The sequence below is a fragment of the Canis lupus genome, chromosome 19 (genome assembly GCF_048164855.1).
Source record: "Canis lupus baileyi chromosome 19, mCanLup2.hap1, whole genome shotgun sequence".
Taxonomy (NCBI): Eukaryota; Metazoa; Chordata; class Mammalia; order Carnivora; family Canidae; genus Canis; species Canis lupus.
Window position 1 is genome coordinate 55,413,576 of NC_132856.1, and position 27,788 is coordinate 55,441,363.

The 27,788-nt window shown below is 56.7% G+C and overlaps 4 protein-coding genes across 20 annotated transcripts in view; 2 read left to right on the forward strand and 2 right to left on the reverse strand.

Annotated features, from left to right (window-relative positions):
• The window catches only part of LOC140610983 (adenylate kinase isoenzyme 1-like), a 14,672-nt gene extending 1,605 nt beyond the window's left edge, over positions 1–13,067 (reverse strand). Inside the window, exons 1-6 of one of the 13 annotated variants that reach the window (XM_072787609.1) lie at positions 12,736–12,933; positions 12,015–12,176; positions 11,205–11,404; positions 10,485–10,628; positions 954–1,148; positions 35–177 (exon numbers count right to left, since the gene is read on the reverse strand). In XM_072787609.1, the coding sequence (XP_072643710.1) occupies positions 109–177; positions 954–1,148; positions 10,485–10,628; positions 11,205–11,372 (576 nt within the window). In that variant the 5' untranslated portion in view covers positions 11,373–11,404; positions 12,015–12,176; positions 12,736–12,933 and the 3' untranslated portion in view covers positions 35–108. Of the gene's footprint in view, positions 1–29; positions 178–949; positions 1,149–10,431; positions 10,629–11,204; positions 11,405–12,014; positions 12,177–12,430; positions 12,608–12,635 lie in introns of those variants that run through there. The other 12 variants (XM_072787607.1, XM_072787610.1, XM_072787601.1 and 9 more) reach the window with 12 other exon arrangements.
• On the forward strand, positions 12,884–22,443 carry GTF2F1 (general transcription factor IIF subunit 1). Of its 5 annotated transcripts, none has more exons than XM_072787585.1 (12): positions 12,884–13,388; positions 13,475–13,521; positions 14,043–14,115; positions 17,360–17,553; positions 18,579–18,749; positions 20,264–20,448; positions 20,988–21,141; positions 21,225–21,403; positions 21,515–21,591; positions 21,670–21,808; positions 21,981–22,098; positions 22,191–22,443. In XM_072787585.1, exons 1-12 carry the CDS (start codon positions 13,377–13,379, stop codon positions 22,393–22,395), a joined length of 1,554 nt encoding a protein of 517 aa, XP_072643686.1. In that variant the 5' UTR covers positions 12,884–13,376; the 3' UTR covers positions 22,396–22,443. The 5 variants fall into 5 exon arrangements, with proteins under 5 accessions (XP_072643686.1, XP_072643687.1, XP_072643684.1 ...); XM_072787586.1 differs by having other exon boundaries at positions 12,891–13,388; positions 21,518–21,591; XM_072787583.1 differs by having other exon boundaries at positions 12,896–13,388; positions 21,222–21,403.
• Positions 22,444–22,594: 151 nt separating this feature from the next.
• PSPN (persephin) lies at positions 22,595–25,619 on the forward strand. The gene is made up of 2 exons (XM_072787613.1): positions 22,595–25,101; positions 25,189–25,619. The coding sequence occupies exons 1-2, from the start codon at positions 24,969–24,971 to the stop codon at positions 25,491–25,493; spliced, it is 438 nt and encodes a 145-aa protein (XP_072643714.1). The 5' UTR covers positions 22,595–24,968; the 3' UTR covers positions 25,494–25,619.
• A 125-nt stretch (positions 25,620–25,744) lies between these two features.
• Positions 25,745–27,360, reverse strand: ALKBH7 (alkB homolog 7). The gene is made up of 4 exons (XM_072787612.1): positions 27,115–27,360; positions 26,384–26,557; positions 26,156–26,280; positions 25,745–25,974 (listed from the first exon to the last, which is right to left on the reverse strand). The coding sequence occupies exons 1-4, from the start codon at positions 27,316–27,318 to the stop codon at positions 25,812–25,814; spliced, it is 666 nt and encodes a 221-aa protein (XP_072643713.1). The 5' UTR covers positions 27,319–27,360; the 3' UTR covers positions 25,745–25,811.
• Positions 27,361–27,788: the final 428 nt, after the last annotated feature.

The following is a 27,788-nucleotide window of genomic DNA, read 5'->3' on the forward strand; positions in this document are numbered from 1 at the left end:
GGGGTCTCCTGGCCTGCTGTCTTACATACCTTACCTCACAAGCCTGTCCCCCTTCTGAGCCCTATGTGTGTTCTGGGATGTGGGGGAGACAGCCCCCAGCCCCTCCCGTCACTGCAGGCTTTCAACGACAGAGCAGCACTTGGCAAAAATGTTTTCTGGAGCTTCTTCTGCCAAGATCTAGAGGAGGGGGAGCAGAAGGTCAGTTCTGAGTCACAGCCCGGACACTGTCCAGCCCTCCAACGCGGGGTAAGCAGGTTTGCGGGCCTCTTCTTACTAAGTGCGGACAAAGAATCGGGAAGTGCGGTGGCAGGTCACACAAGGTGAGGGAAGAGGGAAGTGGGTCAGGAAGGCTGCAGCACAGTGTTATAGGTCACTAAGAGTTGGCCACTCAGCCACACCAGCTGTGCAGATACTGTCCCTTGGAGCGGGCCACAGGGGGCGGGAAGTGTGGGGGATTGCCTCCCAACCCCTGTGGCCCCTGCCCTCCTATCCCAAACTCATTGATCAGTTAAAGCTTGTTCCATAGGACACCCTCATTTTAGCTTCATTTCACACTCCTGCCTTCAGACAGAGACGGGGACAAGCCGGAGGTTTTCATAGATGGGTCACTTTAAGAATTAGGATACCCCTGCTTTCCCCCTGGAGGATGTATATCCCTGCACTTGAGCTGAGCCATGCTTAACCAGTTGTCCTAATCTTAGGTTTTGTAGATGCAGTCAAATGTTTTTAATGTTGCAGTTTGGGAGACAGTCCTTCTGTTTAGACCTTAAATGTCCTAGTGGGAAGGCCACAGCCTGTGCCTATACTGCCCAGTGGAAGAAATGGAATTTCCCAGTGTACACAGTAGGGAAACAGGCCCAGAGAGGTCCAGGATGTGGGCCAAGCCATCACCCTTGTCTTGTTCCCGTGGGGAGTTGGTGGCGGGTGATGAGGGGCAAGCAGGAAGTACCTACATTACAGAGCAGGTTCTTCTGCTGATAGAAGGTCAGGACTGGCTCACACAGCATGTAGTAGGTCTCCAGGCGCTGGCGGATGGCCGACTCACAGTCATCTGCCCTGTGCTCCACCCGGCCCCGGTGCAGCACTCTCCGGACCATTGTATCCATGGAGCAATCAAACACGATGACGATGTCTGGGGCCCGGCCCACCTAGGCATCCGCCAAGGAGGCTGGGTGAGGAAGAGGCTAGAGGGTGGCTCCCTGCCACCCCCCCACCCCACGCTGAGATCAGGAGTCTAGGAGGATTGTGCAGCCCCCTGGGTTCATCTTATTTTTTAGCTCTGAGTTAGTGTTTTAACGTGTTTATTTTTGGGGATAGGTAGGACCTTGGCAGAGCTCGTAAGTAAACACCACTAACAGGGAAGAGTGAAGACTCCCTCACCATCCCCAGCCACCCAGTTTCACCGTCCCTGGAAGCCACTCCTCCTTGGAGTTAGCCTGCTATTTTAGGCTTATCCTGTAGAAGTGAATTGCCTCCGATGTCCTTTTCCCTGCCTTTTTTTTTTTTTTTTTTTTTTTTTTTTTTTTTTTTTTTACAAGTGGTGAAGATACTGATTTGCCTTCGACTTCATTCACTTGGTATAATTGGAGGTGGTTCCATATCAGCACGTAAGGAGGTTCCTGAGTATTCAGCTGTATGGATGTACCGTAACTTAGTTCTAGATTGATGGATATTTGGATTGAAATATTCCCTCTAAGATGGATTTAAGCAGTCTTCACTTGCTTTCTTGTTGCCCAGATACTTCACTCACACTGGGTTAAGATACAAGAGTTCCCAGCTCACCTGTACCATTGCTCTGCCCTCCCTGACTGGTCTCAGGAGATCCCTAGATCTCCATGGCTGCCCTCTGTGAGCTCTACCTCCTACTAGTTCCTCCAGAATTTCCTCATGAAATAGACACCAATGGTGCATTAAAAACAACCACTACCACCACCAAGTGAGATTCATTCCAGGAAAGCAAGGATGGTTCAATACAATTTATTGTATTAACATCTGAGGAAAAAGGCATACGGTATCCTCACAGGGCAATTAGAATGTAGCATGCATTCTAGATTTTTAAAAGATGCTAAGAATTGATAATTATCTTCAGCCAACATCTTAATGGAAATTTGTTTTCCCACTGAAGTTGGGGACAAGACAAAATTGCCCCACTCCTGCTCCTGTGACATAGTAAGGTATAAGAAGATTAGCTAAGGCAATGAGATGAATCACTTTGAGAAACCTGAATTTGAAAGAAGGGAGGTAAAACCATGTCTGTTTGCAGATATGTGGTTGTATTTCTGGGAAACTCAAGAAAACCAATAGATAAACCAGTGTAGACTTAAGAGAATTTGGTAAAATAATGGGATATAGCATTAACACACAGGTTAGTAGCCTACATCCAGACAAAAGTCACCAGTTAGAAAAGAAGGCCCCACTTACAACAACAAAATGAAACATAATATGCTCAGGCAAAACTTTTTCCAAAAATGTGAAAAGTCTTAAGGACAATCTTTAAGGAACACTTGAGTAAAATTACTCCTAAATGATTCAAAGGAGACTTGAACAAAAGGAAGATATAAATGTGCCTGGATAGGAAGACCACATCATAAAGGTGAGTTCTTAAATCAGTTTATAATTTCAACATGATAACTTACTTAGTGGAACTGGTTGACTCTAACATTCGTGTGCAAAATCAAACGAGTGGGAATGTCCAGGAGAACCTAGGCAAAGAGAGTGGATGGTGAAGGTGGGAGAGGAGGTGTTGAACCCTAACAGATACTAAAACCTAATAAGGATGGGACGCCTGGGTGGCTCAGTGGTTGAGTGCCTGCCTTCAGCCCAGGGCGTGATCCTGGAGACCTGGGATCGAGTCCCTCATCGGGCTCCCTGCATGGAGCCTGCTTCTCCCTCTGCCTGTGTCTCTGCCTCTCTGTGTGTGTGTCTCATGAATAAACAAAATCTTTTAAAAAAATAAAAAATAAAACCTAAGAAGGCTGCCATATCAAAAACAGCAATGCTCAAGGGAACAAACAGATCCCTGGAACAGAGTAGAATCCAGAAATTGACCCAAGCAAATGTGGAAACTTGTTACATGGCGAGGGTGGCATCCCAAATCAGTGGAGAAAGGACAAACTTTCAACTAAATGATCCTGGAATAACTGGATCACAATTTGGAAAAAGGTCATATTGAACCCTTACCTCATTCTAAAAACTAGGATAAGTCCCAAATGGATCCGAGATCTACATGCAAGAAATAAGGTCCTACAAGTACTAAATAAACCATGAATGGTTTCCCTGATAAGCCTAGGATTGGGGGGGAGGGTGTTAGAAATGGTCTTAAAATCCAGAAGAAATAACAAAATATTGATAAATTTGATTAAAAATTTAAAAACAACTTTTGCATGACCATAAAGCAAAGTCAAGAGATAAATTGACAAAGTGGGGGGAAAATATTTGCAACCCATACCACAAAGGGCTAATAGCCCTAATATATCAAAAGTTCCTAGAAATCAAGAGGAGACCAACAATCTGTCAGAAAAATAAGCCTAAAACTATAAAGAGCACACAAAAGACGTAAAAATGGCCCTCAACCTCACTCATAGCAAGACAAATGCCCATTTCAAACTACCCCAAAACGCTCTTTCACACCTGAGCAGGGTGGCAAACATCCAAAACTTTGGCAACATCTTCTGCTGGTGTGGGTGTGAGGAAAGAATACTCTCATCTATCGCTGGTGGCGATGCAAAAAAAGAGTGGGGACGGCCAGCAAAATGATCGACAGGTTTCTGTTTAATCTCACAAACCCACTCGGAGGAACCTATCGTAAAGATACTAGCAAGAATCTGAACTGCCATGCAGAGGTTGTTCAGTGCGGCATTGCTCGTAGCGGCCCACGACCACACACAGCTTATTGCCTGTCAATGCGTTGTCCAGCAAGTTATTGTCAATGGGGTATCAGCTGGATAGACGACGGCAGTGCCACGCAATGGAACAGCAGTTGTGAAAGGAAACAAGGAAATCCTCGATGCCCATAGGAGATCTGCGGGATATATCGTAAAGCTCAAAAAAGTGAAGACACGTATATACAGAATGCCGGCTTTTGTGTGAGAAAGATCTCTCTCTTACATACACACACATACACACACACTTTATATCTGCAAAAAGAAACACCAGAAGGACAAACCAAACCAAAAACTAATGAAAATAGTTGCCTATGGGGAAAGGAGGACACAACTGGGGATTAGGGGCGGACAGGAGTGGTTGGAAACAAGCTCTTACTCCGGCACACCTTTTTATGTGGCTCTGACTTTGGGATCATCAAATAACATGCAAATTCAAAAGTTAAATGTAACAAGGCAATCCCCAAATATCCAAAACCAAACCGAAACAAATGTACCTGAGTTATTGTCACGCATAACTACATAGAGAAAATAATTATTTCAGGCAACTCGGTGTTTTTTTTTCCCCACGTACGTCCACAGTGAGGAATAGTATAAGGAAAGTCAGAGCCACAGAGAAATCTTAAACCTCCTTCAGTCGTTTTATTTTTACTAGTTAGTAGTGGTATATTCCCTGGAAACAATTTTGCACCTAATGGAATAATGCGAATGACTACGTTAATGGTTTTAGGAGTCTGATGTTTTAGGGAAAGAGAAGGTGGCATTGTCCTGCTAAGTGTGAACTGGAAACATCAGGATGAACTTGGGATTTTTTTTTTAAAGATTTTATTTATTTATTCATGCGAGATGCAGAGAGAGGCAGAGACACAGCAGGGGAGCCCGACGTGGGACTCCATCCCAGGATCCCGGGGTCACACCCTGAGCCGGAGGCAGATGCTCACCCACTGAGCCCCCCAGGTGCCCCAAACTTGGGATTCCGTCCCCTGCACAAGTGCGTGTTTTACAGCTCTGACCACTGGAAAGGTTTGGAAATGGTGACAACCCAGTGACAATGAATTCCCCTGGCCCCCAGGCCGGACGCCACGGTAAAAGGGCTCCTGCGAGGGAGCGCCAATTCGAGGGCTCAGCAGGAAATGTGGAAGGTAGGGGTGGGAAGTGGGAAGTCAGGCCAGAAACAGAGCGTAGGGGTCATGGGGGGGGCGTGGCCGTGTCAGAGGACACACGTCAGTGAGAAAGGTGCCACCCTGGCCACTGATGGGACAGCTGGCAGGACCACAACAAAGACCACGGAGTTCTGATGAGAGAGAACCAGACGAATGAAGGCAAAAATGACCAACCTCATGGTCACCATTGGAAGGACCTAGGACACCAACGCCTTAGTCTGAAAAATGGCCCTCGAGGAAGGGAAGCTAAGCTTCTATAGGGCCCACCTGTCTGGTAGGAAGTGTATTTCAGGATAACCCAACAGCCCTTGACGAGGAAAGAGATTTCTTCTTTAGGGAAGAATTCGCACTAATCGGTGTGGGAAAAAATGCCCAGAAGAGAAAAATCGCAAACTGGCAATGTCTATCAGCCTGAATATCAGCACGAATAAAACCAGGAGATGGGAGGTGGAGGGGGCACTTTGCGCCCCCGCTGTCTGACCGGGTGTACTCAGTTGAGGCTCCCGCCACAAAACGCCACGTGTGCATGCCTCAAACAACAGAAACTCTACTTTCATTTTTTAAAAAAGATTTTATTTGGGGATCCCTGGGTGGCGCAGCGGTTTGGCGCCTGCCTTTGGCCCAGGGCGCGATCCTGGAGACCCGGGATCGAATCCCACGTTGGGCTCCCGGTGCATGGAGCCTGCTTCTCCCTCTGCCTCTGTCTCTGCCTCTCTCTCTCTCTCTCTCTGTATGACTATCATAAATAAATAAAAAAATTTAAAAAAAAAGATTTTATTTGAGAGGGAGACAGAGCTAGCAGCAGAGATAGGGAGAGAGGGAGCATGAGCGTGAAGCAGGCCCCCCCACCGAGCAGGGAGCCCGATGCAGGACCCCGGGGTCACGACCCGAGCTGAAGGCTGATGCTCCACCGACTGAGCCTCCCAGGGGCCCCTACAAACTCTACTTTCTCACAATCCTGGAGGCCGGACACCAAGATCAGGGCGTCCACACGGCTAGTTCCTTCTGAGGCTTCTCTCCTCGGCTGGTCGATGCCGGCTCTGCCCCGTGTCCCCTCTGTGTGTGCGTGTCCTAATCTCTTCTCGGAAGGACACCGGTCAGATTGGGTCAGGGGCACCCCCTCTCCCCCAAGGACCTCTTTTAACTTGCTCACCTCTTTAAAGACCCTGTCTCCACATACAGGCACATTTGGAGGCCCTGGAGGTGAGGGCTTCCACGTACACATCTTGGGGGACACAGTTCCGCCCATTACAGACCCCTCGCGGAGAGGGTGCCAGTCGGGCATGTGGGAGCCTCCTGGGAAATTATGCAAGACATAAAGTATTGAATCACAGTGCTCTACGCCCAATCCGCCCTGATTCATCTACCACCACGCGGGGGAGGAGCCAAAGCCTGAATGTCACAGGAGCGCAGAAATGTCACAGCCCCAGCATCCTCACAACTGGACGGAAGAAAGGACCCTGCATGCACAACACATACTCCGTTTTCCCACTTTCTCAAGTCCACCACCCGTGTCCCGGTGGACGGACGTTCAGGGGCCTGACTCCTCCCGAAGAGCACACTCGAATACTTGTAAAAGATAATCCAGGGGATCCCTGGGTGGCTCAGCGGTTTAGCACCTGCCTCAGCTCAGGGCATGATCACGGAGTCCCGGGATCGAGTCCCGCGTCGGGCTCCCTGCGTGGGGCCTGCTTCTCCCTCTGCCTGTGTCTCTGCCTCTCTGTGTGTGTGTGTGTGTGTCTCTCATGAATAAATAAATAAAACCTTTAAAAAAAAAAAAAGATAATCCACCCATGGTGAGGAGACAGCAAGGCATCCCGTGCCACCTGACAACTTCACGTCAACGCCTAGGGAGGACGCCGGACAAAGCGGCATCGGAGTCCCAAGCAAGCTCCAGACACACTAGCGGTGGCGACGACATCTACTGGAGAGAGGAACGTGGTGAAGAACGCTTTGCAGCCAGCGAGAGCCAGGCTGTGCCAACTAAGGAGACCCCAAGATGCGGCTTCTTTTCGAGAAACACAGTTGCAAGGGAAACAGAAGCAGCCGAGACGGAAGGAGCACCTGTCTGACGACTGACGACAGGGCAGGTGAGACGTAGGACCAACTACACACTGTCACCCTTACCTAAATCCTCATTACAAACCACTTCCTCTTAAGAAGAAAAGGATGTTGAAGACGCTCACGGACATCTGACTATTGGCGAGTCGTTTGAGGACGCGGAAGATATTAACGTGTGATCGTGGCAGTGTTTTGACTTTACAAAAATCTTCATCTTTTGGAAAATATATACTGAAATATTTTGGATGAAATACACACACACACACACACACACACACACACACACACACAACGTACAGAACCCGAATCTGAGCACGTCGGTAGTTAACTCTGCGTGTGCAGAGTGAATGAGGGATAGAGAGGCGAGGTAGGGACCCGTGAGTCCAAGGCAGGAGGGAAGCCAGCAGTGTGGATGCGCCGCCCTGGATTAGGAGACACCGAGCGAGGTGTGGGCCTCGTTTCAGCTGGCAAACCTAACCCCATGGAAATCAAAGGGATGCTCTTCAGACACCGGGGAAACTGAGGTGGCCTGGGTATCAGATGGTCTCGAGGCAGGAACGTTGGCCATGTCGGGAGCGGCTGGGTGAGGGAGCGCCCAGAATGGGCCCCGGAACCTGCTTCAAAGGACACCATCGATCGGCCACTGCGACAAGACGTTCGGGCGCAGATAGAGCACGTGTGGCCAGACCTCGATGACAGTTTGATCCGGGCACCCGGGGATCCCTTAGATTGTGCTGATTGTGCGCACAAGCACGGACACACCTCTCCTTCCCGGCAGGGACAGTGAACGGGACGCGCGTGGGGGCCTTCATCCCCTTGTGCTTCCGAGCACGAGGCTTTGTGGGGTCAGCTTGCACAGACTTTGCACATCCTGGGCCTGTACGCCACTGCCCGTGCTGTCACTTAAAACACCGCATTCCACCAAGTGCCTTTTTCTGCTTCCTGCGGGGCCGGGAGGGGGGCAATGGGAGCACTTTGGTAAAGGGAAAGAGAGCACCGCTTGCTCTGGAGGTAACTGGAAAATCAAAATACGCCGTGATCCCAACAGCCAGCTTGTGATCCTGGACGACCCGCGGAATAAGATGTCACCAGTAGGGGGGTTGGGGACCTGGGTGAATGGTACAAGGCAATTTCCTGTGAGGCTATAATTAACAAAAAGTTTTTAAAAATACATCATTATTTTAAAGTCTTCTTCCGTGAACAGGGGAGTTTCCCCGCAGGTGACACTTCTGGGAGAAACATCGATGCAGAGAAATGGGCGTTTCAGGGCCACTGGTCAGGGACGCTCCAACAAAGTCCGACCTGATTCTAATAATCGGAGCCGCACGTGGCTGTCTGGTTGTCCTCGGCGGGGAGTCCCCGTGGGCTCGTTCGACATAGGCCACCCATCCCTGGGCCTCGGCTCCCGAGCTGTGTTCTCAGACAGGTGCAGGGGTGACTGGTGCCGTCTTGGAAATACACAGGCCGCTGCCTCGGGAGTCAGCCTTCCTTCCCCGTGTCCCCACATCGAGGAGACGCCTGTAGCGTTTCTGTCCACATTCACAGAGGAGGACACTGAGGCTTGGGAAGCCAAGCCTCGTGCGAGTCACAGACGGGGAGAAAGTGACCGAGTGTGACCTGCACGCCAGTCTCGCTGGCTCCAAAGCCAGTGTCTGCACTAGGCTGGCCCACCTCCAAGGGTAACCTTCCCTCCGTGGCTCCCGATTTCCCTGTCTATAAAATGGGGGCGCTGATCTCCCTAGGAGTCCGACACAGCATCCCAGGGCGGCTTCCTCTGAATTTCAGCACCTTGGCCCTCAAAAGGCCCCTGGGGGTGTCTTGAAGGTACACAGAGAGAAGAGCAGCGGCAAAGGGCAGGGTCCCCAGGCAGTGTGTCCTTGCGGGCAGAGACTTCTTGCGCCCGCTTCAAGCCAGACCCACTGCACCGACGCGACCCTCAAAACAGACGCTCAAGGCCAGCAGGGTCGGCGGGGGAAGGGCCTGAGCAGGGGCCTCCAGGGTCCTCAAAGGCCGGCAGGGGCCTGGCAGCTCGCAGAGATCTAGAAAATTCTCCACAAAGAAAATCCACCGTCATCGCACAGAGCCCCATTTATTTCCTTTTTTCCACCTCTGGCAGCCACACGGGCACAAGAGAAAAGCACCCGTCTGTTCCCCTTAGCGTAAATCCACAACGCCAGCACGACCCTAGCTGGCAGATGGTTCTCGGCCTCCATGACGGAAGGCAACCCTCCGTGGGTGAAGGGGGGACCACCGTGAGGCGGAGAGGGGCCCCCCACTGACGTGGTCAGAATCTAGGCCTCGGAACTGTCCTGGGGCCTAAGGAAGGCCTGTGCCCGCCACCTAACTTGTGTGACCCAGGGCAAGTTGCCCGATCCCTCTGTAAAAAAAGCAGGATGGTGACAGTGCAAGAAACGTTTCTCTGGAATGTTCCGAAAGATCAGAGCTCATCCGAGTAGGGTCGAGAACAGCGCTGGGCTCAGTAAAAAGCTCAAGATGCATTCATGCTGCTGTTGCCATGGGGACATGCAGGCCCTGCGTTGCCAAGCCAGGCGGTTTTCAAGGGAAGCTGCGCCATCCAGCTGCCCTGCTCCAGCCCTGGGCCACCTCTGTTGGATCCCCACCTGCACTTCTCCGAAGGCATTTCAACCGATTCCAGCAAGTTCCAGAACAGTCTGGAGGCTGACAACCTGCCACAGGTTGCCTCTTCTCCCGCTTGGCCATTTCCAGACGTTCCAGTCTTATGGCTGCTCAAGGGGGCGGATGGGCCTTTTCACGAAGTCAGCGCTACTGGCATGCAGAGGGAACCTGAAGAAACGCAGCTGGCTCCTCCTTGGCACAGCTCAACTGTCCAATGTCCTGGCTTCGGGGAGGCCACCTGGGCCCGCACCCCGAACAGCCCACTTGTGTCCCTCCAGGATGTCGTTCTGTCTCCTCCTTACTGCATTCACCGCGACCTGAAATGTCTGTTTTGTCCAGCGAGTCACGTATAGGTCAGCGCCTGGCATCCTAAGAGCAGGGACTGAGTCGGTCTCATGAATCCTAAGGACAGAGCCTGTTCTCGAAAGATCTGGGGACAGGTGGTTGAATAAATAAATGAACGGATAACTAGACTCCATGTCAATGGCCCAGAGATGATACTAACCCCACGTGCTCTTCAGTGGGCAAATAATTGATGTGCAGGAAGATATTAATAGGACTTTGTCCCGGCCAGCTCACCAGCTACCTACCCAGGTTCTAGAAGCTTCCAACCATCTCCCTCCCGACTGTCCCTTGAAAATATAAAACCCCATTTCCCCCCTTGCCATCTCCTCTCCCCCAAGTCTCACTCCTTCTGATCTCCATTCAAGGCAGGGAGGGGGGGAGCGGCTTCACGCCTCACCGCACGCTTGCACACCCTGGGGTCACTCACAAGGCGCTCAAACTCCTTGGCCTGCTTCAGCCCCCGCGGGAAGCCGTCAATGAGGAAGCCTCGGCTCTCTGGGTGAGACAGCATGGTGCTGCTGATCAGGTCTAGGATGATGCCCTGGGAAGGAAAGGGGTGGCGGGTTTGGTGCCCCGGGGGTCCCTCACCTACATGGCTACCTTGTCAAGTGCGCTTCCTGGGTCTGGACTTCAGGTGAGTCCAGGGGAGCACCTGCCCTGCCCAGTGCCCAGGATGCCGAGGCTGCTCTGCTGCGCCGAGCCGGTCTACCGGGCAGAGCGACTACTGTGTGCCAGGCTTGCGAGGTCTCATTTACTCATCGCTACCGTCCTACAGGTAGGTACGGGGGGGGACCTTCCTTTTACAGGGGAGGAAACAGGTACAGAAGGGGCCAGTGACATATGCCCAAGGTCACGAGGGTAATAACTACTGACTTTACGGAGCACTCGTTAAGTTGCAGGCACTTTGCCACATGCTTTATGGCAATGAGGTCAGCCAACCCTCACTACGGACTCCTGCTGGGAGTCCAGCTGCTCTTCCACTTTGACAGGTGGGGACACGGAGGCTCAGGGCAGCAAAGCAGTGGGAGTGGCGGCCTTCTGGGCCTCTCTGCTTCCAGGGAAGCCCATCCTGACGTACCCCCTTCTTCCCCCTGCCCTGGTGCCTGTGAGCTCTCACCGTGGGCACCAGGAGCCCCTGCAGCATGATGTCATAGATCTTCCGGCCCCGCTGGGTGCTGCGTCGGGCCTCCTGCCGCAGCAGCTGGCCCAGCCCCACGTGGCGGAAGCCGTATTTGGTCGCCATGTTCTTGCACTGTGTCCCTTTGCCACAACCTGGGCCGCCCATCACGAAGATGATCAGGGGAGACTTGAGGATGTCTGTGGGGGCCCAGGGAAGAGGTGGGGAGAGGGTTTGGTGCCTGCAGGGGCCAGCACGCACCGATGTGTCTGTGTCCACAGCCTAGTGTGTGTCCTCGGGTGAGTGACGCGGGACACGGGTCTCCTGGCATTACCCATTTTTGCCCTAGAGTGGCATCTGGGGGTGTGCATCCATGCCCAGTGGTATATCCACACAGGGCACGGGTTAGCGCTGCTACAGGGGCGGGTTTGGGGGGCTGCGAAGAGGATGCAGACCGCGAGCAGGCCACGCCCTCTGCACACAGCATCTCCTTGAAAACCTCAATGACTCGATTGTCCCGTTTGACAGCTGAGGAAACAGGCTCAGACTTGCGCCCCCTCTGGGCCATCCCACAACGCCCTCCTCCTCCTTCCCTCTGGTCCAGCCCCCTGGCCTCTTCTGTCCCTTGAACTTGCCAAACTCATCCCTCTCCCGCTGCTCCCCCAGCACGCCAAGTCCCTGCTCCGCCGCCTTCAGGACACAGCCCACCCGCCCGCCCATCAGGCTTCCCCTCCCGACCTCCCCCCGCATCATCCCGTCCCAGGGCCACATTTCCTCCACTGCAGCAGCCACGGTCAGCTAGGATTTTGCCTGTTTCCTTGTTCTTGTCCGTCTCCCCAGCCACACTCTGTGCTCCGGGAGGGCAAGGACCAGTTCTGTCTTGCTGGTCCCCGGGTTTCTACCAGTTGCCACGGTCCCTGACGTGCGGTAGCGGGTGATGAGCAAACGAAGGTGCGTGGCTACCAGGCGTCTCTAAGGCAGCGCAGTAGTCGATAATGCAATTTCCGTGTCTTGCTTCCCTCCCGCTTGGCTTAGTGAATTCCCAGGCATCCCACAGGGCCCAACGTAAACTTTAAACCTCCCCTCTCCTGGGGGCCGCAGAGCCGGCTCCTCTCTCCCCGTGGCAGCCCTGCTCCCTCCTGCTCGCCGATCCCATTTTTCTGAGACTGTCTCCTTCCCTGTCTACACTGTCATCTCCTGGAGGCCGGACAGCTAGTGTGACATACTCGCCGTGGAGTGCCCAGAACCCCGCGCAGCAGGTGCCCAAGCGGATCAAAGCGCGGCTGATCCTCGAGCACGTGCAGCTCGGTGGGTGGGGGGCGGGGCGTGTGCACACCGGCCTGGGGTGTGGGGTACCTGCACCTCCCTCGTGCCCTTCACGGCCTCCTTCCTCCCCCCCGCCCCGTGAGCCAGCCGCCCCTGCGACGTTACCCTTCTCCTGGGGTCGCAGGGGCCTGCCCACCTCGGGCAGCTTGGACTTGCACAGACCCATCCCACCAGCGGCCCTGGGGTGGTCGCGCCCCATCCCCACCCGGGCCCTGACTCCTCCTCCTGGCTCGGCTCTACGTCACAAGGGCCCGATCACTTGGCGAGACGATGAGGTCTCCCCGGGGCAGAAGGAGGAAATGAACCCAAAGGGGCGCAGCTGGCGGCGCCCCAACAGCTCGGCGCGGACTAAGAGGCCCCGGTCGCTATGGTGACGCGGCCTCCTCCGACTCACTTCCGGAGTGCAGTGGCGCATGCGCGAGGCGCCCGAGAGCTCGCGAGGGAGGCTAGGTTCCTCCCTCCTCTCCCAGGACGCCCCGCGGCCCCCGGATGTGATGTCACGAGGAGGCGTGGCCACAGGCTGATTAAATCAGTCGCGCTTTATAGAGAGGCGCGACGCGGCTTCCGCCGCAGCCGGGGTGTCTTCCGCGTCGGGGTCGGTCTGGGCCGTCCGCTCCGCGGGACTCGGGGAGCTAGGTGACGCGGAGGAGGTTGCCGTCGCGCCGCGGCCCGAGTGTCACGTCCAGGTTAGGCGCAGGCGCAGACGCGGCCGGAGCGGTTCCCCGAGAAGACCGACTTCTGGGTAGCGGCCCCCTCGATCCGGGCCAGAGACCCGACGGCGCGCGGGCGGCTTCCCCGGGACTGAGGGGCGCGGGCCGCAGCGGACCCGAACCCCCGACCGTCACCATGGCGGCCCTCGTGAGTACACGGGGGAGCTCGGGGGTCGCGGCGCGCCGCCTCTGCAGCCCCCCACTCACCCACCGCCCCTCCTTCTCTGCCCGCAGGGCCCCAGCAGCCAGAACGTCACCGAGTATGTCGTCCGAGTTCCCAAGTAAGTCCCGCAGCCCTCTCCCCGCTTCCTGAGCTCCCAGGCCAGCCTGGCGCCGCCGGTGATGCCGCCTCCCGAGGAGCAGGGACCTGGGCCCAGGGCTGGGGTTGAGCGAGGTGCATCCCGTGTTTGCAACGGAATGAATGAATGAGCCCATTAGTGGGCGGTACGTCGGATGCAGCCCCCTGGCCTAGCCTTCTCTCGGCAGGAAGGCCTTTTCCCTGGCGTTGTGACTCCTGTCGGTCCTATAAAACCCAGCCCCACGATCTTCCTCCTCTGGGAAACATGCCCTGCCTGCCCTCCCCCGCCCCCGCCCCCAGGACAGAGGTCTCCATTATTCCCACACCTTGGGCACCCCCCGTCCCCCGACCTTTATGCCTCCCCTCCTGCTCTTCTTCAGCAGAGGGGTCGGGAGAGACCGGGAACCCCTGAGGGCTTCTGTGGGTCCCCAGCGTTGCTGAGCCAAGGGAGGGTTTGTTAAATGAACGGTGAACTGAGAGCAGCCCTCTTTTTGCCCACCCCAGAAACACAACGAAAAAATACAACATCATGGCCTTCAATGCTGCTGACAAAGTCAACTTTGCTACCTGGAATCAGGTAAGTCCCCGTTGGGAGTGAGCGTAAGAACCTGATCCTGCAATAGGCGCTTAGTTACAGTGGTAAAACTAAGGCTTGGCTTCGACCCCGCTCCCCGAGTGGGGATAAGACGATGTACTGAGGCCCAGGCTGAGCTGCTAGGGATCCCTGTGAGGAAGATTGGGCAGGCCCCACAGGAGGCCTCATGAAAGGATGGCATTTAGAAGTTGTGCCCCCTGACGGGCATTTCCAGCCTAGAGTCATCTGGGCAAGGCCGAGGGGTCTGCAGCCTGCAGATGGTTTTTGGAAGCTCTGTCCATGGGTGCTGCTCAGCAGAATACCTCAGACTGGGTGGCTTTTAAACAACACATATTTATTTCTCACGGTTCTGAAGGCTAGGAGGTCTGAGAGCAAGGCGCCAGCAGATGTTTGGTCTGGTGAAGGCCTGCCTCCTGGTTCGTAGATGTCTGTCTTTTTACTGTGTCCTCACGTGGCAGAGGGGGTGAGAGAGCTCTTAAGAGGGCACTCATCTCATTCACCAGGACTCCACCCTTCGGACCTAATCCCCTTCTCAAGGCCCCACCTCCCCATACCATCACACCGGGAGTTAGGTTTCATCATATGCATTTTGGGATAAAACACAAACATTCAGTCTATAGCAGAAACCTTTAAAGGGTTCTAAACAGGGGAGTTATAAACTGATCTGGGTGCTATAGGATCAGGGGCAGACAAAGGGTGTTGCAGGGTGGAGGCGTCGGCGGTGGTCCAGGTGAGTGACGACTGGGCATGGAGCAAACAGCGGTTGTGAGAAGTCAGTGGATTCTAGTGTGTTTTAAAGTGGAGCCAACATGATTTGTTAATGATTGGATGTTGACGGGTGACAGGGCCGGATGGACAGAGTATTGGGAGTTCAGTTCTCAACATCTTATATCAGACATCCAGGAGGAGACAGTAAATAAGCAGTGGAGCATCTGAGTTGGGAGACTGGGAGGGAGCATCTGGGCATTGGGGGCAGCATTTGAAGCCACAGAGACTGGAGCAGCCCAGCACAGGAGTTGGCCCAGGTCTAAAGTTGGCAGCTTCAGGCTTTCCTTCAGTTGAGCAGCTCCTGCTGCTCATCCTGTTTTCAGCACCGGTCTGTCTTTTGACTGTTTTTAAACATCCCTTCATCTAGTTGAGCAAGTGAGGCTATTTGAGAGAGACGTTAGTCCCTCTGGATATTGGGCAGGTGGATGCTTGCTCAGGGCACCCTCTTCCCTTGTAGGCTGCCTGCCCCCCAGCATCTCCAGCCGTATGCACATTCATATACAAACTAACATGCTCCCCCAACCTCTGGTCTCACCTAAATTACCCAGAGAGGGTGGAGTGTTTCCAAATCCCTGATCACTCTGGGGGTGGGGGTGGGGTGGGGCATTCTTTATCACTGATCATCCAAGAGGGAGATACCCACACATCAGGGGGTCCCAGCTTTAAACACTCCTCACTAAGAGGAATAACTTGGTAAATACCTTGGGAACATACTAACATACTACCGCCATCCCTCATTGAGTGGGAGAGCCCCTTTTCCCTCATCCACAAGAAACCAGAGGAACCTGCCCCTCGTCACCCATCACCTTGACATGCAGCACCTGAGTAGTTATCACCTTTTGAGATGTGTGACCTCCCAGCCACTAGTAACTTGAGGGTGACACCCTGTTCCCTGATCATCATGGGGGGGACATCACTCCTTGTTTTTACCACCCAGAGGTCATGCCCTCTATAACCTAGTCACAGAGAGATACAGCCCCCAGAATTCTCCTTGCCTAAGTGGCACACTTAGGAGGGGATTGCATTCTCTGGGGAAGAGATGAACCTGCTGGGTTGTCACTCATTACCCCAAGGAGGGGGCAGGTCTAGCACCTAAGCACTTATAACCACAAGAGACATCGCTTCCCCCAGTAGCTGCTCCTCACCCATGAACAACGTGTGGGCAGAAACCCCTTCCAAATGCGTTCTTTCCAGCAGCTGTCCCTGGAGAGCACCCCCCAGGCTAATGGTGAACAAGCCAGGCAGGGGCCCTGCCCTTTGGGGTGCCCACCCTCAGGGAATCAGGCCTGTTTACTCCCCTTTTGTAATGAGGTACCCCCTGGGCTGGCTCCCTGAAGAGGAGCTGTGGGAAGTACACTGATTTCTCCCATCCCGGGGGTGCCTTTCTTCTAGCCTCAGGCTGGGGAGCATGACCAGGGAGCCCAGGCTAGCTTGGTAGCCACTTTCTCTCCTATTTCGAAGGTTTCTTCTGTTGGACTCTAGCTTTTGGTTTCCACCATTCTCATTCTTGTCTTTTGTACCAGGGGTCAGCAGACTATTTCTTCAAAGACCAGCTAATTATTATGCTTGGCCCTGTTGGCCAGTGTCCGGAGCAGCCCTCCGACCCCGCCTCTACACAGTAAAGGCATTGCAATCTGTAAATGGTTGGGCATGTGCATGCCAATAAAACTTTGCTTTTCCCCCCACTTCCGGATGCTTGGAGGATCTTTTTGTTCCCAGCCATCAGAAATCTCTTGATAATGGGGAGTGACCTCAGTCATCTGGCCTTTTTCAGTTAATATGTTTTGGCAGTTGTTACATACTTTTGCCTGTGTTTGGTCTTCCATTATGTGGAGGCGGCCCCCTGTATTAAGCCAGTCCCCTGCTGCTATTAGGTTCATTTCCAGTCTTTTGCTGCAACAGACAGTGGCGCAGTAAACAGCCCTGTGTGTGTGTGTGTGTGTGTGTGTGTGTGTGTGTGGGGCATGTGTGTGTATGGCACTTCACCTCCACTGTCTGGAGGAGGAAGCTCTAGGGTAAGAACTGTGTGCATCTTAAAATATCTTAACTGCTGCTGAATTGCCTGGAGATCCGAATTGGAAAACAGCCTTTAATGGTGTCTAAATGCAGAGAGAGAGAGGAGGAGTGACCAGTTCCAAGCAGGTTGTTTTCATGGTTTTTGCTTTTGTCCTGTCACCAAAATGATCTATTTTTTTCTTTATTGATTTAGAAGTAATTTCAAACTCTGAAAGGCTGCAAAATAGAGCTAGTACAAAGCTTACCCCCAACCCTTCCCCCAGATGCACAGAAAGGCAGTGTCCTGTCCCTTTTTTGTTCAGGAGGTTGGCTCTGAAGGTCTGCAGCTCAGCCTGGGTCGGGGGTCAAGGGTGTTCCTTGGGGGGGCAGGCATAGCTTGAGCAATGGCGGGCACCCTGCTGAAAGTGTCTGTTTCCTGCCCAACCCTGCCCCGTTGCCCCAGGCCCGGCTGGAGCGAGACCTGAGCAACAAGAAGATTTACCAAGAGGAGGAGATGCCTGAGTCTGGTGCGGGCAGCGAGTTCAACCGCAAGCTTCGTGAGGAGGCTCGGAGGAAGAAGTATGGCATCGTCCTCAAGGAGTTCCGGCCAGAGGACCAGCCCTGGCTGCTCCGCGTCAATGGCAAATCGGGCAGAAAGTAAGTAGTGGCAGCGGTGAGTGCCTCCCGTATCCTCCTCCTGTCCTAACTCCACTGGGTGTCCAGTCGCAACCCCCATGTCTCTCATGGGGTTTTATTTCTGAAGATCCAAGCTGCTGCTCACACGGGAGCTCTAGGGGCCAGGGTTTGGGAAGCCTGAGAGCCTGCCCTGATCACACACTGCAAGGGGCCACCTAGAGACTGGGGGTTGTGAGAATTGGGAAGTCAGGTGGATGGAGGGCACTCCAGGCAGGCAGAACCACATGCACAGAAGCATGAGATGGCCCGCAGACCGCTAGGGACTGTCACAGGCATGACAGTGACAGAAGGCAGGTGGGTAGTGCCAGACAGTGGATGCCAGGATGCAGCTGGACTGTGGGGGGCCAGGGCCCAGGGGAGCCTTGAAGGTTGTAGGCAGGAAAGAGCATTCTGTAAGATTATCCAGACTTTTAGGGCAGAGAAGGGTGAGGGGAGAGGTCAGGAGGAGGCTAGCAGGAGGAACCTGGAGGCAAATCCGCGGGGGTCTGACTGCAGGGCCCTTGCTTCACAGCTGATGTACCGTGGTCCTTTCCGAAAGGACCACGATACTTACAATGAAGTGAGCCCTGAGTGGGCTCTCAGAATGATCAGAGCAGAGGGGTGGGGAGTGCTGGCCCTGCTTTCCGGATATGGAAATTGAGGCTCACACAGTTGAAGGGCCAGCCCAGGGTCTCCTGACTTTTGATTTTTTTTTTTTTTTTTAAAGATTTTATTTATTTGAGAGAGAGCATGTGTGGGGGAGGGGCAGAGGGAGAAGGACAAGCAGACTCCCTGCTGAGGGCAGAGCCCAATGACTTAGGGTTGGATCCCAGGACTCCGACATCATGACCTGAGCTAAAGTCAGACACTTAGCCAACTGAGCCACCCAGGTGCCCCTGGATTTTGCTCAGAGAACCCAGATAGTTCTGGAGAGGGGGCAGGCCAGGGGGCACAGGCAGGCAGAGGGCTGGTCCTGAGGGCCAGGCTGTGACCATGATTCTTTGCAGGTTCAAGGGCATAAAGAAGGGAGGCGTGACAGAGAACACGTCCTACTACATCTTCACTCAGTGCCCTGACGGGGCCTTTGAGGCCTTCCCGGTGCACAACTGGTATAACTTCACGCCGCTGGCCCGACATCGCACACTCACTGCTGAAGAGGCCGAGGAGGAGTGGGAGAGGTGAGTGAGCCCAGGCAGGCCTGGAGGGAGGCAGGACCCTCTGAAGGGAGACACTGCCCTCTCCCAGCTTCCCAGAAGGGGGCTGAAACACTTGGAAGTGGGGTGTATCATCATAGCTTTCTGCCTGGCAGGGAGCTGGGTACTCAGTGGTAACCAAACCAGACTCCACCAGGCCGTGGGGGAGCTCCCAGTTCAGTGGGGGAGACAGACACAAGCATCAGGGACTACAGGGCCCTGAGAGAGCTGGGGAAGGGTAGGTGAGCTGAGTCATGGAGCAGGAATCGGCAGAGCAGGGGCCTCTCCCTGGCCCACTTGGCATCCCCCAGGCAGGAGGGCTATGGCTGGATCAACTACAGGCAAAATGTATGTAATGTAAAAGCTTGCCATTTCATCCTTTCTAAGTATCCAGTTCAGTGGCATTAAGTACATTCACATTGTTGTACGACCTTCACCACCATTCATCTCCAGAACTTTCATATCTTCCCAAACTGAAACTCTGTCCTCATGAAAGTTATTCTTTGCCCCCTTTCTCCAACCCTGGCTTCCACCATTCCACTTTCCTTCTCTGAGTTGACCCTTCAAGGGACCTCATACGAGTGGGATCATGCAGTATTGGTCCTTTTGTGACTGGCATGTCATTCAGCATGTCTTCAAGGTTCATCTGTGTTGTAGCATATATCAGTATTTCATTCCATGTTTTAAATTTTCTTTTTAATTTTTTTTTTTAAATTTATTTATGATAGTCACAGAGAGAGAGAGAAAGAGAGAGAGAGAGGCAGAGACAGGCAGAGGGAGAAGCAGGCTCCATGCACCGGGAGCCCGATGTGGGATTCGATCCCGGGTCTCCAGGATCGCGCCCTGGGCCAAAGGCAGGCGCCAAACCACTGCGCCACCCAGGGATCCTCATTCCATGTTTTAATTAAAAATAATTAAAAATAACTAAAAAACACACAATAAAATTTGTCAACTCTAAGTGTACTAATCAGTAGTGTTAAGTCCACTCACATTCTTGTATCAAAGAGCTTTACTCCTTCCCATGCCACTGATGAACTTTGCTTGTGCTATTAGATACAATCCTAAGACTCTCTTTAGATAGTCATATTTTTAAAAACTTTAAAAACTTTTACCATCACGGTAAATGGAAACAGCAGTATTATTTGTCATAAAAACAAAGGCACCCATAAACTACCATAAAAACACATGGATGTAAATACATTGTGGCCAAATTCTGTTGTTGCCTGGGAAAGGCCTTGAGCTTGAGAGATGCTGGGATACCAAACCACTGAGAGCTTCTCCTTGAGGGACATAGGACTGAAAGGAGTCAAAGAAATCCAGCTCTCTGCATGTAATTTCAGGGTGTTACTTGCCAGGGTTGTGATCATCCCTCATATCACCAAAGTTGTGTCTATGGTTCCCCTTTGGGGGAGTGCCTGGTGTAGATGCAGTTAGGAGGCCCGGTTTCTGGAGTTAGGCCCCTTGTCACCTCCCACTGCATCCCATTCCCCTGCCCACAGGAGAAACAAAGTCCTGAACCACTTCAGCATCATGCAGCAGCGACGGCTCAAGGATCAGGATCAGGAGGAGGAAGACGAGGAAAAGGAGAAGCGCAGCCGAAAGAAAGCCAGTGAGCTGCGCATCCACGACCTGGAGGATGACCTGGAGATGTCGTCTGACGACAGCGAGGCCAGTGGTGAGGAAGGTGAGGCCGGTGGAGCCCCCGGGGTGACTGGGTGATCCGCACAGCCTGGTGATCTGTGCTTGCGTCGTACTTTGTCAAGGTGTCTGAGTGATGGCCCAGGGAGGTTAGTGCCACTGAAGCTTAGTCACAGCCCCCTGGGAATGAGAGCAGGGCTCAGCAGGCTACACAGGCCACTGGGCAAGCACCTGAGTTGGTAGGAGGCAGAAAGCTACAGGAAGGTCTCAGCTGTGGCCTTTATTGGGGCTCCCACGGGATGTGCAATGCGGAGGGGCAGAGGGTGCAACAGCTTCAGGTTGGCCAATTCAAATAATTCTGGCCACAGGCTGGTTTCTGATTGTCGGTACCCGGTCCTGGGGGATGCAGGGAAGGAGGTGGCGTTCCTGAGCGTGAGAACCGGAGAGAGGGAGTCAGGGGTGTAGACTTGCATTGGTCGGGTTTGCTTGGGAGACGTGGGTCCTCGGGGGCTTCTGCCGAGGCGGACCTCCTCGGATACACCAAATAGGATGAGCGCCAGCCTGAGCCCGCCTCTGCTTCCGCAGGGGGCAGAGCCCCCAAGGCCAAGAAGAAGGCACCACCCACCAAGGGGACCAAGAAGAAGAAAAAGAAGAAGGGCTCCGATGATGAGGCCTTCGAGGACAGCGACGATGGGGATTTCGAGGGCCAGGAGGTGGACTACATGTCGGACGGCTCGAGGTAAGGCAGGCAGGAGGCGGCCGAGGGGTTGGGGCCAGGATGGCCCAGGCCGGCCCTCACCCTCTCGTTCTGTCTTCTAGCAGCTCGCAGGAGGAGCTGGAGGGCAAGCCCAAGGTCGTCCAGCAGGAGGAGGGCCCCAAGGGCGTAGACGAGCAGAGCGAGAGCAGCGAGGAGAGCGAAGAGGAGAAGCCACCCGAGGAGGACAAGGAGGAGGAGGAGGAGAAGAAGGCGCCCACGCCCCAGGAAAAGAAGCGTAGGAAAGGTGGGTCCCCTCCCTGCATCCCAGCCCACCCCCCACCCCCTAGCCCCTTACCCGAGGCGGGGCTGGCACGGGTGGGCACCCCGGCAGCCACACCTCTCCTCTGGCCCCCAGCAGACAGCAGCGACGAGTCGGACAGCTCGGAGGAGAGCGACATTGACAGCGAGGCGTCCTCGGCCCTCTTCATGGCGGTATGGCCCGGCCCGGGGGCGGGAGGGGGCAGGCGACGGGCTATCTGTAGACTCATGTCCCGGACCCCATCTCCACAGAAGAAGAAGACACCCCCCAAGCGGGAGCGGAGGCCGTCGGGAGGCAGCTCTCGGGGCAACAGCCGGCCGGGCAGCCCGAGCGCGGAGAGTGGCAGCACGTCCTCCACCCTGCGGGCCGCCGCCAACAAGCTGGAGCAGGGTGAGCGGGACCCAGCCTCACTGCCTCCTCTTCTCCCACCCTTGGCCCGCATTCTGCTTCGGGAGCCAAGGCCTGTGTGCCCCCTGGGCCCCCTGCACTGGGATCCTGGCACCCCTCCGCCTGGGCTCCCCCACTTCGAGCACAGGACTCAGCCCTGTTCCCGCTCCCCCAGGCAAGCGGACCAATGAGACGCCGGTGGCCAAGCGTCTGCGGCTGGACCCGGGGCCCCAGAGCCTGTCGGGGAAGTCAACCCCTCAGCCCCAGTCGGGGAAGTCGACCCCCAGCAGCGGGTACGTTGGGGGGGAATGGCAGGGGCGGGGCGGGGGTGTGGGGAGGCCGCCTGCGGACGCCCGCCCACGCCACCCTCTGCTTGGCCCCACAGAGACGTGCAGGTGACGGAGGACGCGGTGCGCCGCTACCTGACGCGGAAGCCCATGACCACCAAGGACCTGCTGAAGAAGTTCCAGACCAAGAAGACGGGGCTGAGCAGCGAGCAGACCGTGAACGTGCTCGCGCAGATCCTCAAGCGGCTCAACCCCGAGCGCAAGATGATCAGCGACAAGATGCACTTCTCCCTCAAGGAGTGACGGGCGGCGCCCACCCACCTGCCCAATAAACAGGCTCCGTCGCCAGAACCTCCTGGGTGCTCGCATTGTCTGTCACCTGCTCCCTGAGTCCCAGAGCCCCCTTGTCAGTGCGGGATCACCCCGGGCCGTCCTCTGGTCTCCCAGGTCCCTCCCTCCGGGAACCTTCCCCTGACCCTTGGAGCTGGCTCCTTAGTCCTCAGCCCATGGTGCTCTCTGCGTGTCTGCGTGGGCGGCTGTCCCTCCAGCTGGCTTCCGGTTCTGCCTTCAGCTGTGCCCACCCTCCCCCCCCCCCCCCAACCCATGAAGTGCTCGGCTCCCAGGCCCGGCTCTCCATTCGGCTCATCTCTGCTTCCTCTTCAGAGCGGATCTGCTTGTGGTTTGACCCCTTCTTTCACATTTTAAGCGTCTGGTCTTACCACGGTCTCTGCCAGGCACCTGGTTCCTGACGCTTGCGGGCCTCCTGACTCCTCTCCATGATTGATTCTTGTGTTTTACACTTGGGATGGGGACCTGGCGCAGGGGTTCTGGGGGGGCCTCCTGGGGACAGTCGGCTTTACAGGCAAATCTTCCAGGTGCATTTGGCCTCAGCTTCCCCCCCACCCCGGTGTCCCAGGAGCCCCTCACCAGGCCCAGATTAGGTGGTTCTCAGCGGGTGGGCTCTGTCCTAGTGGCTGAACCCTTTTGTTGCCAGTGTCAGCACCTGGGCCCTATTTTTCAGCTTTCCAGCGATGTTTCTAGGGCTTCCCTTATTTCCAGCGACTTCGTTAGGCATTTATTTTTATCTCGCGTTGCTGGCGCGCTGCCGTGGGAAGGCTCTTTGAGTTCATGGACAGTTTCATTGCTGGAAATGGAATTTGGCAGCTGGCGCTACTTTTGAACCCCTGTACTGAGGGATCCGGCTGGGGGGCAGGCTGCGGCGCTTCCGTCCTGCCCGAGGCTGCACACGAGGCGGACAACCTCCCCACCCCGTTCCGCGGGCCCTGGGCCGCCGAGCAGGGATGCCAGAGATGTCAGGCTAATTCCTAGGAATGTCCCAGGTCTGTCCAGCCTCCCTCCCCAGCGTTCTGCCAGGCCTCTTGGGGCCGCAGGAAGGCAGTGTTGCCCCTGGCCTCCCCACGCAGGCCGGAGCCACGTGCCGCGGTGGTTAGGAGCAAGGCCCTGGGGTTCAGCAGGATGTGGCTTCCAATCCTGGCTACTGTTCAATCCCGGTGACTCTGGACCGATGACTTTCTGTCTGAAGCTGGTCTCCGCAAGCACCGCAGTAGCCACCACACCAGAATGACCGAAGCCTCCGTCACAGTGGAGTTCCCGTCGCTCCCTGTCTCTGCTGATGTAAAGCGAGCAGCGGTCCTGAGCTTGTGCCTCTGCTCACCTGCGTGGGAGGAGTTCCTGGCGCCAGATTTGTCCAGGGGCAGCGGGGCTGATTGGCGGCTTCCGGAGCGAATGCTCAAGGGCTGCCGGTTTGCACCCCTGCCCACAGCGTGGAGTAGGGGTGCATGGCACACGCGCCCGCACCACACACACCCCCAGACGTGGGTGAGCGCACTTGCAGGGTTTTGCCCCCGGGGCTGCAGGGTCCCACCTATGTTTCCTCCCCCCGACCTACATGGGACCCAGCACCTCTTTAAACGTACCCAAGTCAATCGAGCTTCCTTTGCCTCAAAGGAGGGCTTATTCTCGAAAGCTCCTCACCGTCAGGCAGCGTGTTAAACCCTAAATGCACCATCTGTCCTCAGAACCTCGCGTGGGAAGGACTCTGATTAGCCCCCTTTCACAGGTGAGGGGTGGCCTCGTTTCCCAGGGCTCATGGGGCCGGGTATGGAAATCACTGGAAACTGCTGCTGCCTCTCAGACCTGGTGGGCTTAACCTCCCCTCCCACCCTAACGTGGGGATGGGGCTGAGGTCCCAGGGACCTCAGCTTGGCCTTCTAGAGACAGGCGTCCCTGCAGGGTGAGCTTCCTCCGTTCCTGTCCCAGTTCTTGGCTGTCCCCGGGGCCTCTCCCTTTTCCTGTTTTGACGGTGGCTCAGCCAGGCCCGGAGACAGGGGCATGATGTCTTAATCCTCCAGGTGGCGGCTGTGATGGAGGGTTCCCCATCAGCCCGGCCACCTGCTGGCCCGTCTCTCCCCCTTAACCACTCTACCTGGTGCACGACGTGGGGATCCCTGAGCCCTGGCACCCTGAGTGGGGAGAGGTCCCACTGGCGGGTCCTCGTGCCCCCGCCCCCTGCACCTCTTTCGAGAAAGCAGGTGGGGTGGGGGACTCGGTGGCCCGCCCTGGGTTCGGCTCTGGCTGCCACAACACTCATAAATCAGGGGTGAAGGGGGTGTCGGAAATGGGTCTGTGGAATGTCTGGCCGGGGCGGGGCGGGGGTGAGCACTTAACTCTTAAAGCACAGGGGTGGGCAGAGGCGCTGGCCCCAGGGTGCCGGAGAGCAGCTGGCGTGGGACATGGGGGGCTCCCCGCCCGCGAGGCAGCGGCAACGAAGAGGTTATGTCCCCAGCCCTGGTGGGGGGATAAATTGAGGGTGCGACGCTCCCCACCGTCCCCACCGTCCGGACCTGCCTGTCACGATGGCCCCAGGAAGAGTCCTCCTCTGCTCGCTGCTGCTCCTGTCACTGCAGTTGGGCCTCGGCTGGGGCCCTGGTGTTCGGGGGGCCCCGGTGGTGGAGGGAGAGCTCCGAGGGACCCAGAGGCCACAGCTGGGTAAGGTCTCCCCCCGGGCCCCGCGTGACCCCCAGCTCCTTCCCACCCAGATGCCACCTGCCATCAGCGGCCCCTTGTCCCCTGCAGGTGGCCGCCCACGCCGAGCCCTGGCCAGCCCGTGCCAGCTGTGGAGCCTGTCCCTGCCTGTGGCCGAGCTGGGTCTGGGCTACGCGTCGGAGGAGACGGTCACCTTCCGCTACTGTGCGGGCAGCTGCCCCCGCGGCGCGCGCACCCAGCACGGCCTGACGCTGGCCTGGCTGCGGGGCCAGGGCCGAGCCCTCGGCGGGCCCTGCTGCCGGCCCACCCGCTACGCCGACGTGGCCTTCCTCGATGACCGCCACCGCTGGCAGCGGCTGCCCCAGCTCTCGGCGGCTGCCTGCAGCTGCGGCTGAGGACGCCTGGCCTGGGGCCCCGCGGCCTCTTGAGGGGCTCTACTGACTTATTTATTGGAGACCAGAGGGGAGGTGGGCCAGGGCCGCCCGCAAGGAGCCTAATAAAGGAACTGCCGCATGACTGTGTTCAGCCCGAGGGTGCCTTGACCCTGCCACCTTGGCTCCTGGTGTGGGTTGGGGGCCGGGAGGCGGGTTCCGGGCTTCCCCTGCACCGCCCAGCCCCTGCCAATAGCCAGCGCAAGCAAGGCCGGTTTGTCCACTCCCCCACTTTATTTACAAACACGGTGGCTCCGAGAAGCTGCGGGAAGGGTCTGGGGTTCAGCAGGCTGGGGGCGGCTGTCCAGGCTCCCCTGATTCCATCCCCTCCGGGAGGGAGCGACAGATCACAGAGATGCGTCGGCCCCGGGGTACCCGACGCTCTCCAAAAAAGGACTCTTCATCCCGAAGAATCTCATGGGAGAAGTCATAACGGGCCGAGCCCCTGCAAGAGAAAACAGGCTGTCGCTGGGTGGGGTGACGGCAGCCCCCGAGCCAGGCGGACAGCCTGCCACGGGGGAACGATCATGTCTGCCGGGAGGGCTGAAAAAGAGAAGGTGCTCAACATGCTAGGTGGGCATCTGATGAGTTACTGGTGGGGAGGGGGCTCCCCGGCCGGGCAGTACCTAAGGATGTAGAGGGAGCCTGGCTCCAGCAAGAGTTCCAGCCACTCCCCCGGCTCCTGGGTGTGCACCAGCCGCATGACGCTGGGAGATAGCAGGGACAGGCCAGCGATGGTGGCTCCACAGAACTGCAAGACGGGGCATGGGGGGGGCATGGCGGCCGGTCACTCTCTGGCCTAGGCCAGCCCAACCCCAGCTGGGAGCTTGTGCAAGGCTCTGGCCTCTGCCCACCTTGATGCTGTCCACGTGTGGCTTGATGTAGCCCCGAGGTTCCAGGTCCAGCACATGCACGGAGGACAGCAGGGTCTGGCCGGGGCTAAAGGCGGCAGCTTGCACGCGCTGCAGGATGGCCCGGCTTGCCTCTGACCAGCGTGACTTTTCTGTCTCTCGGAAACCGTGGATGGCCTGCACAGAGAGCTTCGGTCAAGCCTGTAAACTCTCAGAGGGAGCAGGGAAACTGAGGCACGGGGGGGGGGCAGTGCAAAGGACTGGTTTTCCCAACATGCCCCCTTGACACCACCTGCAACGCAACACCTCGATCCTATCTACCCTAAGATCCTGGGTCTCAAACCCCAACCCCTGCCCTCCCAGGCCCAGCCTTACTCCTTGGTACCCGCCTGCAGGCTCCAATTCAGTCCCAGATCCTGTCCCCAGTGCTGGCCCCACTCCAATATTCGTCTGTCTGCCTCCGCCCACAACTGGTGACCCTCCCTCATCTCGCTCCACCCCTGCGTCGGCCCCGGACCTTGCTCCTGCCCCCCAAACACCCTAAGGTTCCAGGTCCGGCCTCCAGCTGTGGCCACGCCCTCATCTCCAGGCTTTCACGGCCCGTGCAGCTCCCCCTAGGGCATCAAGACTCCGCCCCCACGCCGCAGGCCCCGCCCCCTCGTAGCCCCGCCCCGCCAGGAGCGTCATCCGGCCCCGCCCCCGCGCAGGCCCGCCCCCCGCGCTGCCGGCCTCACCGCGTCCCAGTGATCGTATTCGTAGCGGCGGCGGCGCAGCTCGGGCTCCAGCTCGCGGCTCAGCGTCTCCTCCTCGGCCGCGCTCAGGAAGCCTGGCCGCACCACAGCCGCGTCCCGAAGGCGGCTCAGGACGGCCGGGCCCGAGCCCCGCACCCAGCCGGGCCAAGGCAGCGTCCCCAGCGCCAGCCGCCCACTCCCGGCCATAGCCCGGGAGCCGAGTCGTGGAAGCGGTCGGAGTCAGGGCCACGCCCCCGCCCCGCGGCCATTGGCTGTGCAGCACCGAGCCCCTTCAGTGATTGGCCTTCTCCGGAGTCCCGCCCCCCGGCCGAGGCTAGTGGCTGCTGCTCGGCTCGCCCTCTCAGGCTATTGGCTCCCCGTAGAGCCCGCCTCCTCTCCTGCGCGATTGGATGCCGCGGACGGTGGAGGCCGGAGGGGCGGGGCTCGAGGGCCGGAGTCGGCCTCCCCTGGGCTCTGCGGTCGGGAGGTGCCCGAGCGAGCGTTTGGGCCAATGCCCAGGGGAGATTGAGGGGAAAGGACGCTCAGGCCGAGAGGAAGGGGTCAAGGGCACAGGGGTCAGGGGGAGACGTCAAGGCCATGGTCATGGGGTCGGGCCAAGTAGGAGGTTGAGGTCAAAGGTTAAGCCAAGCATCACCCATCCCCCCTCCACTGGGTCA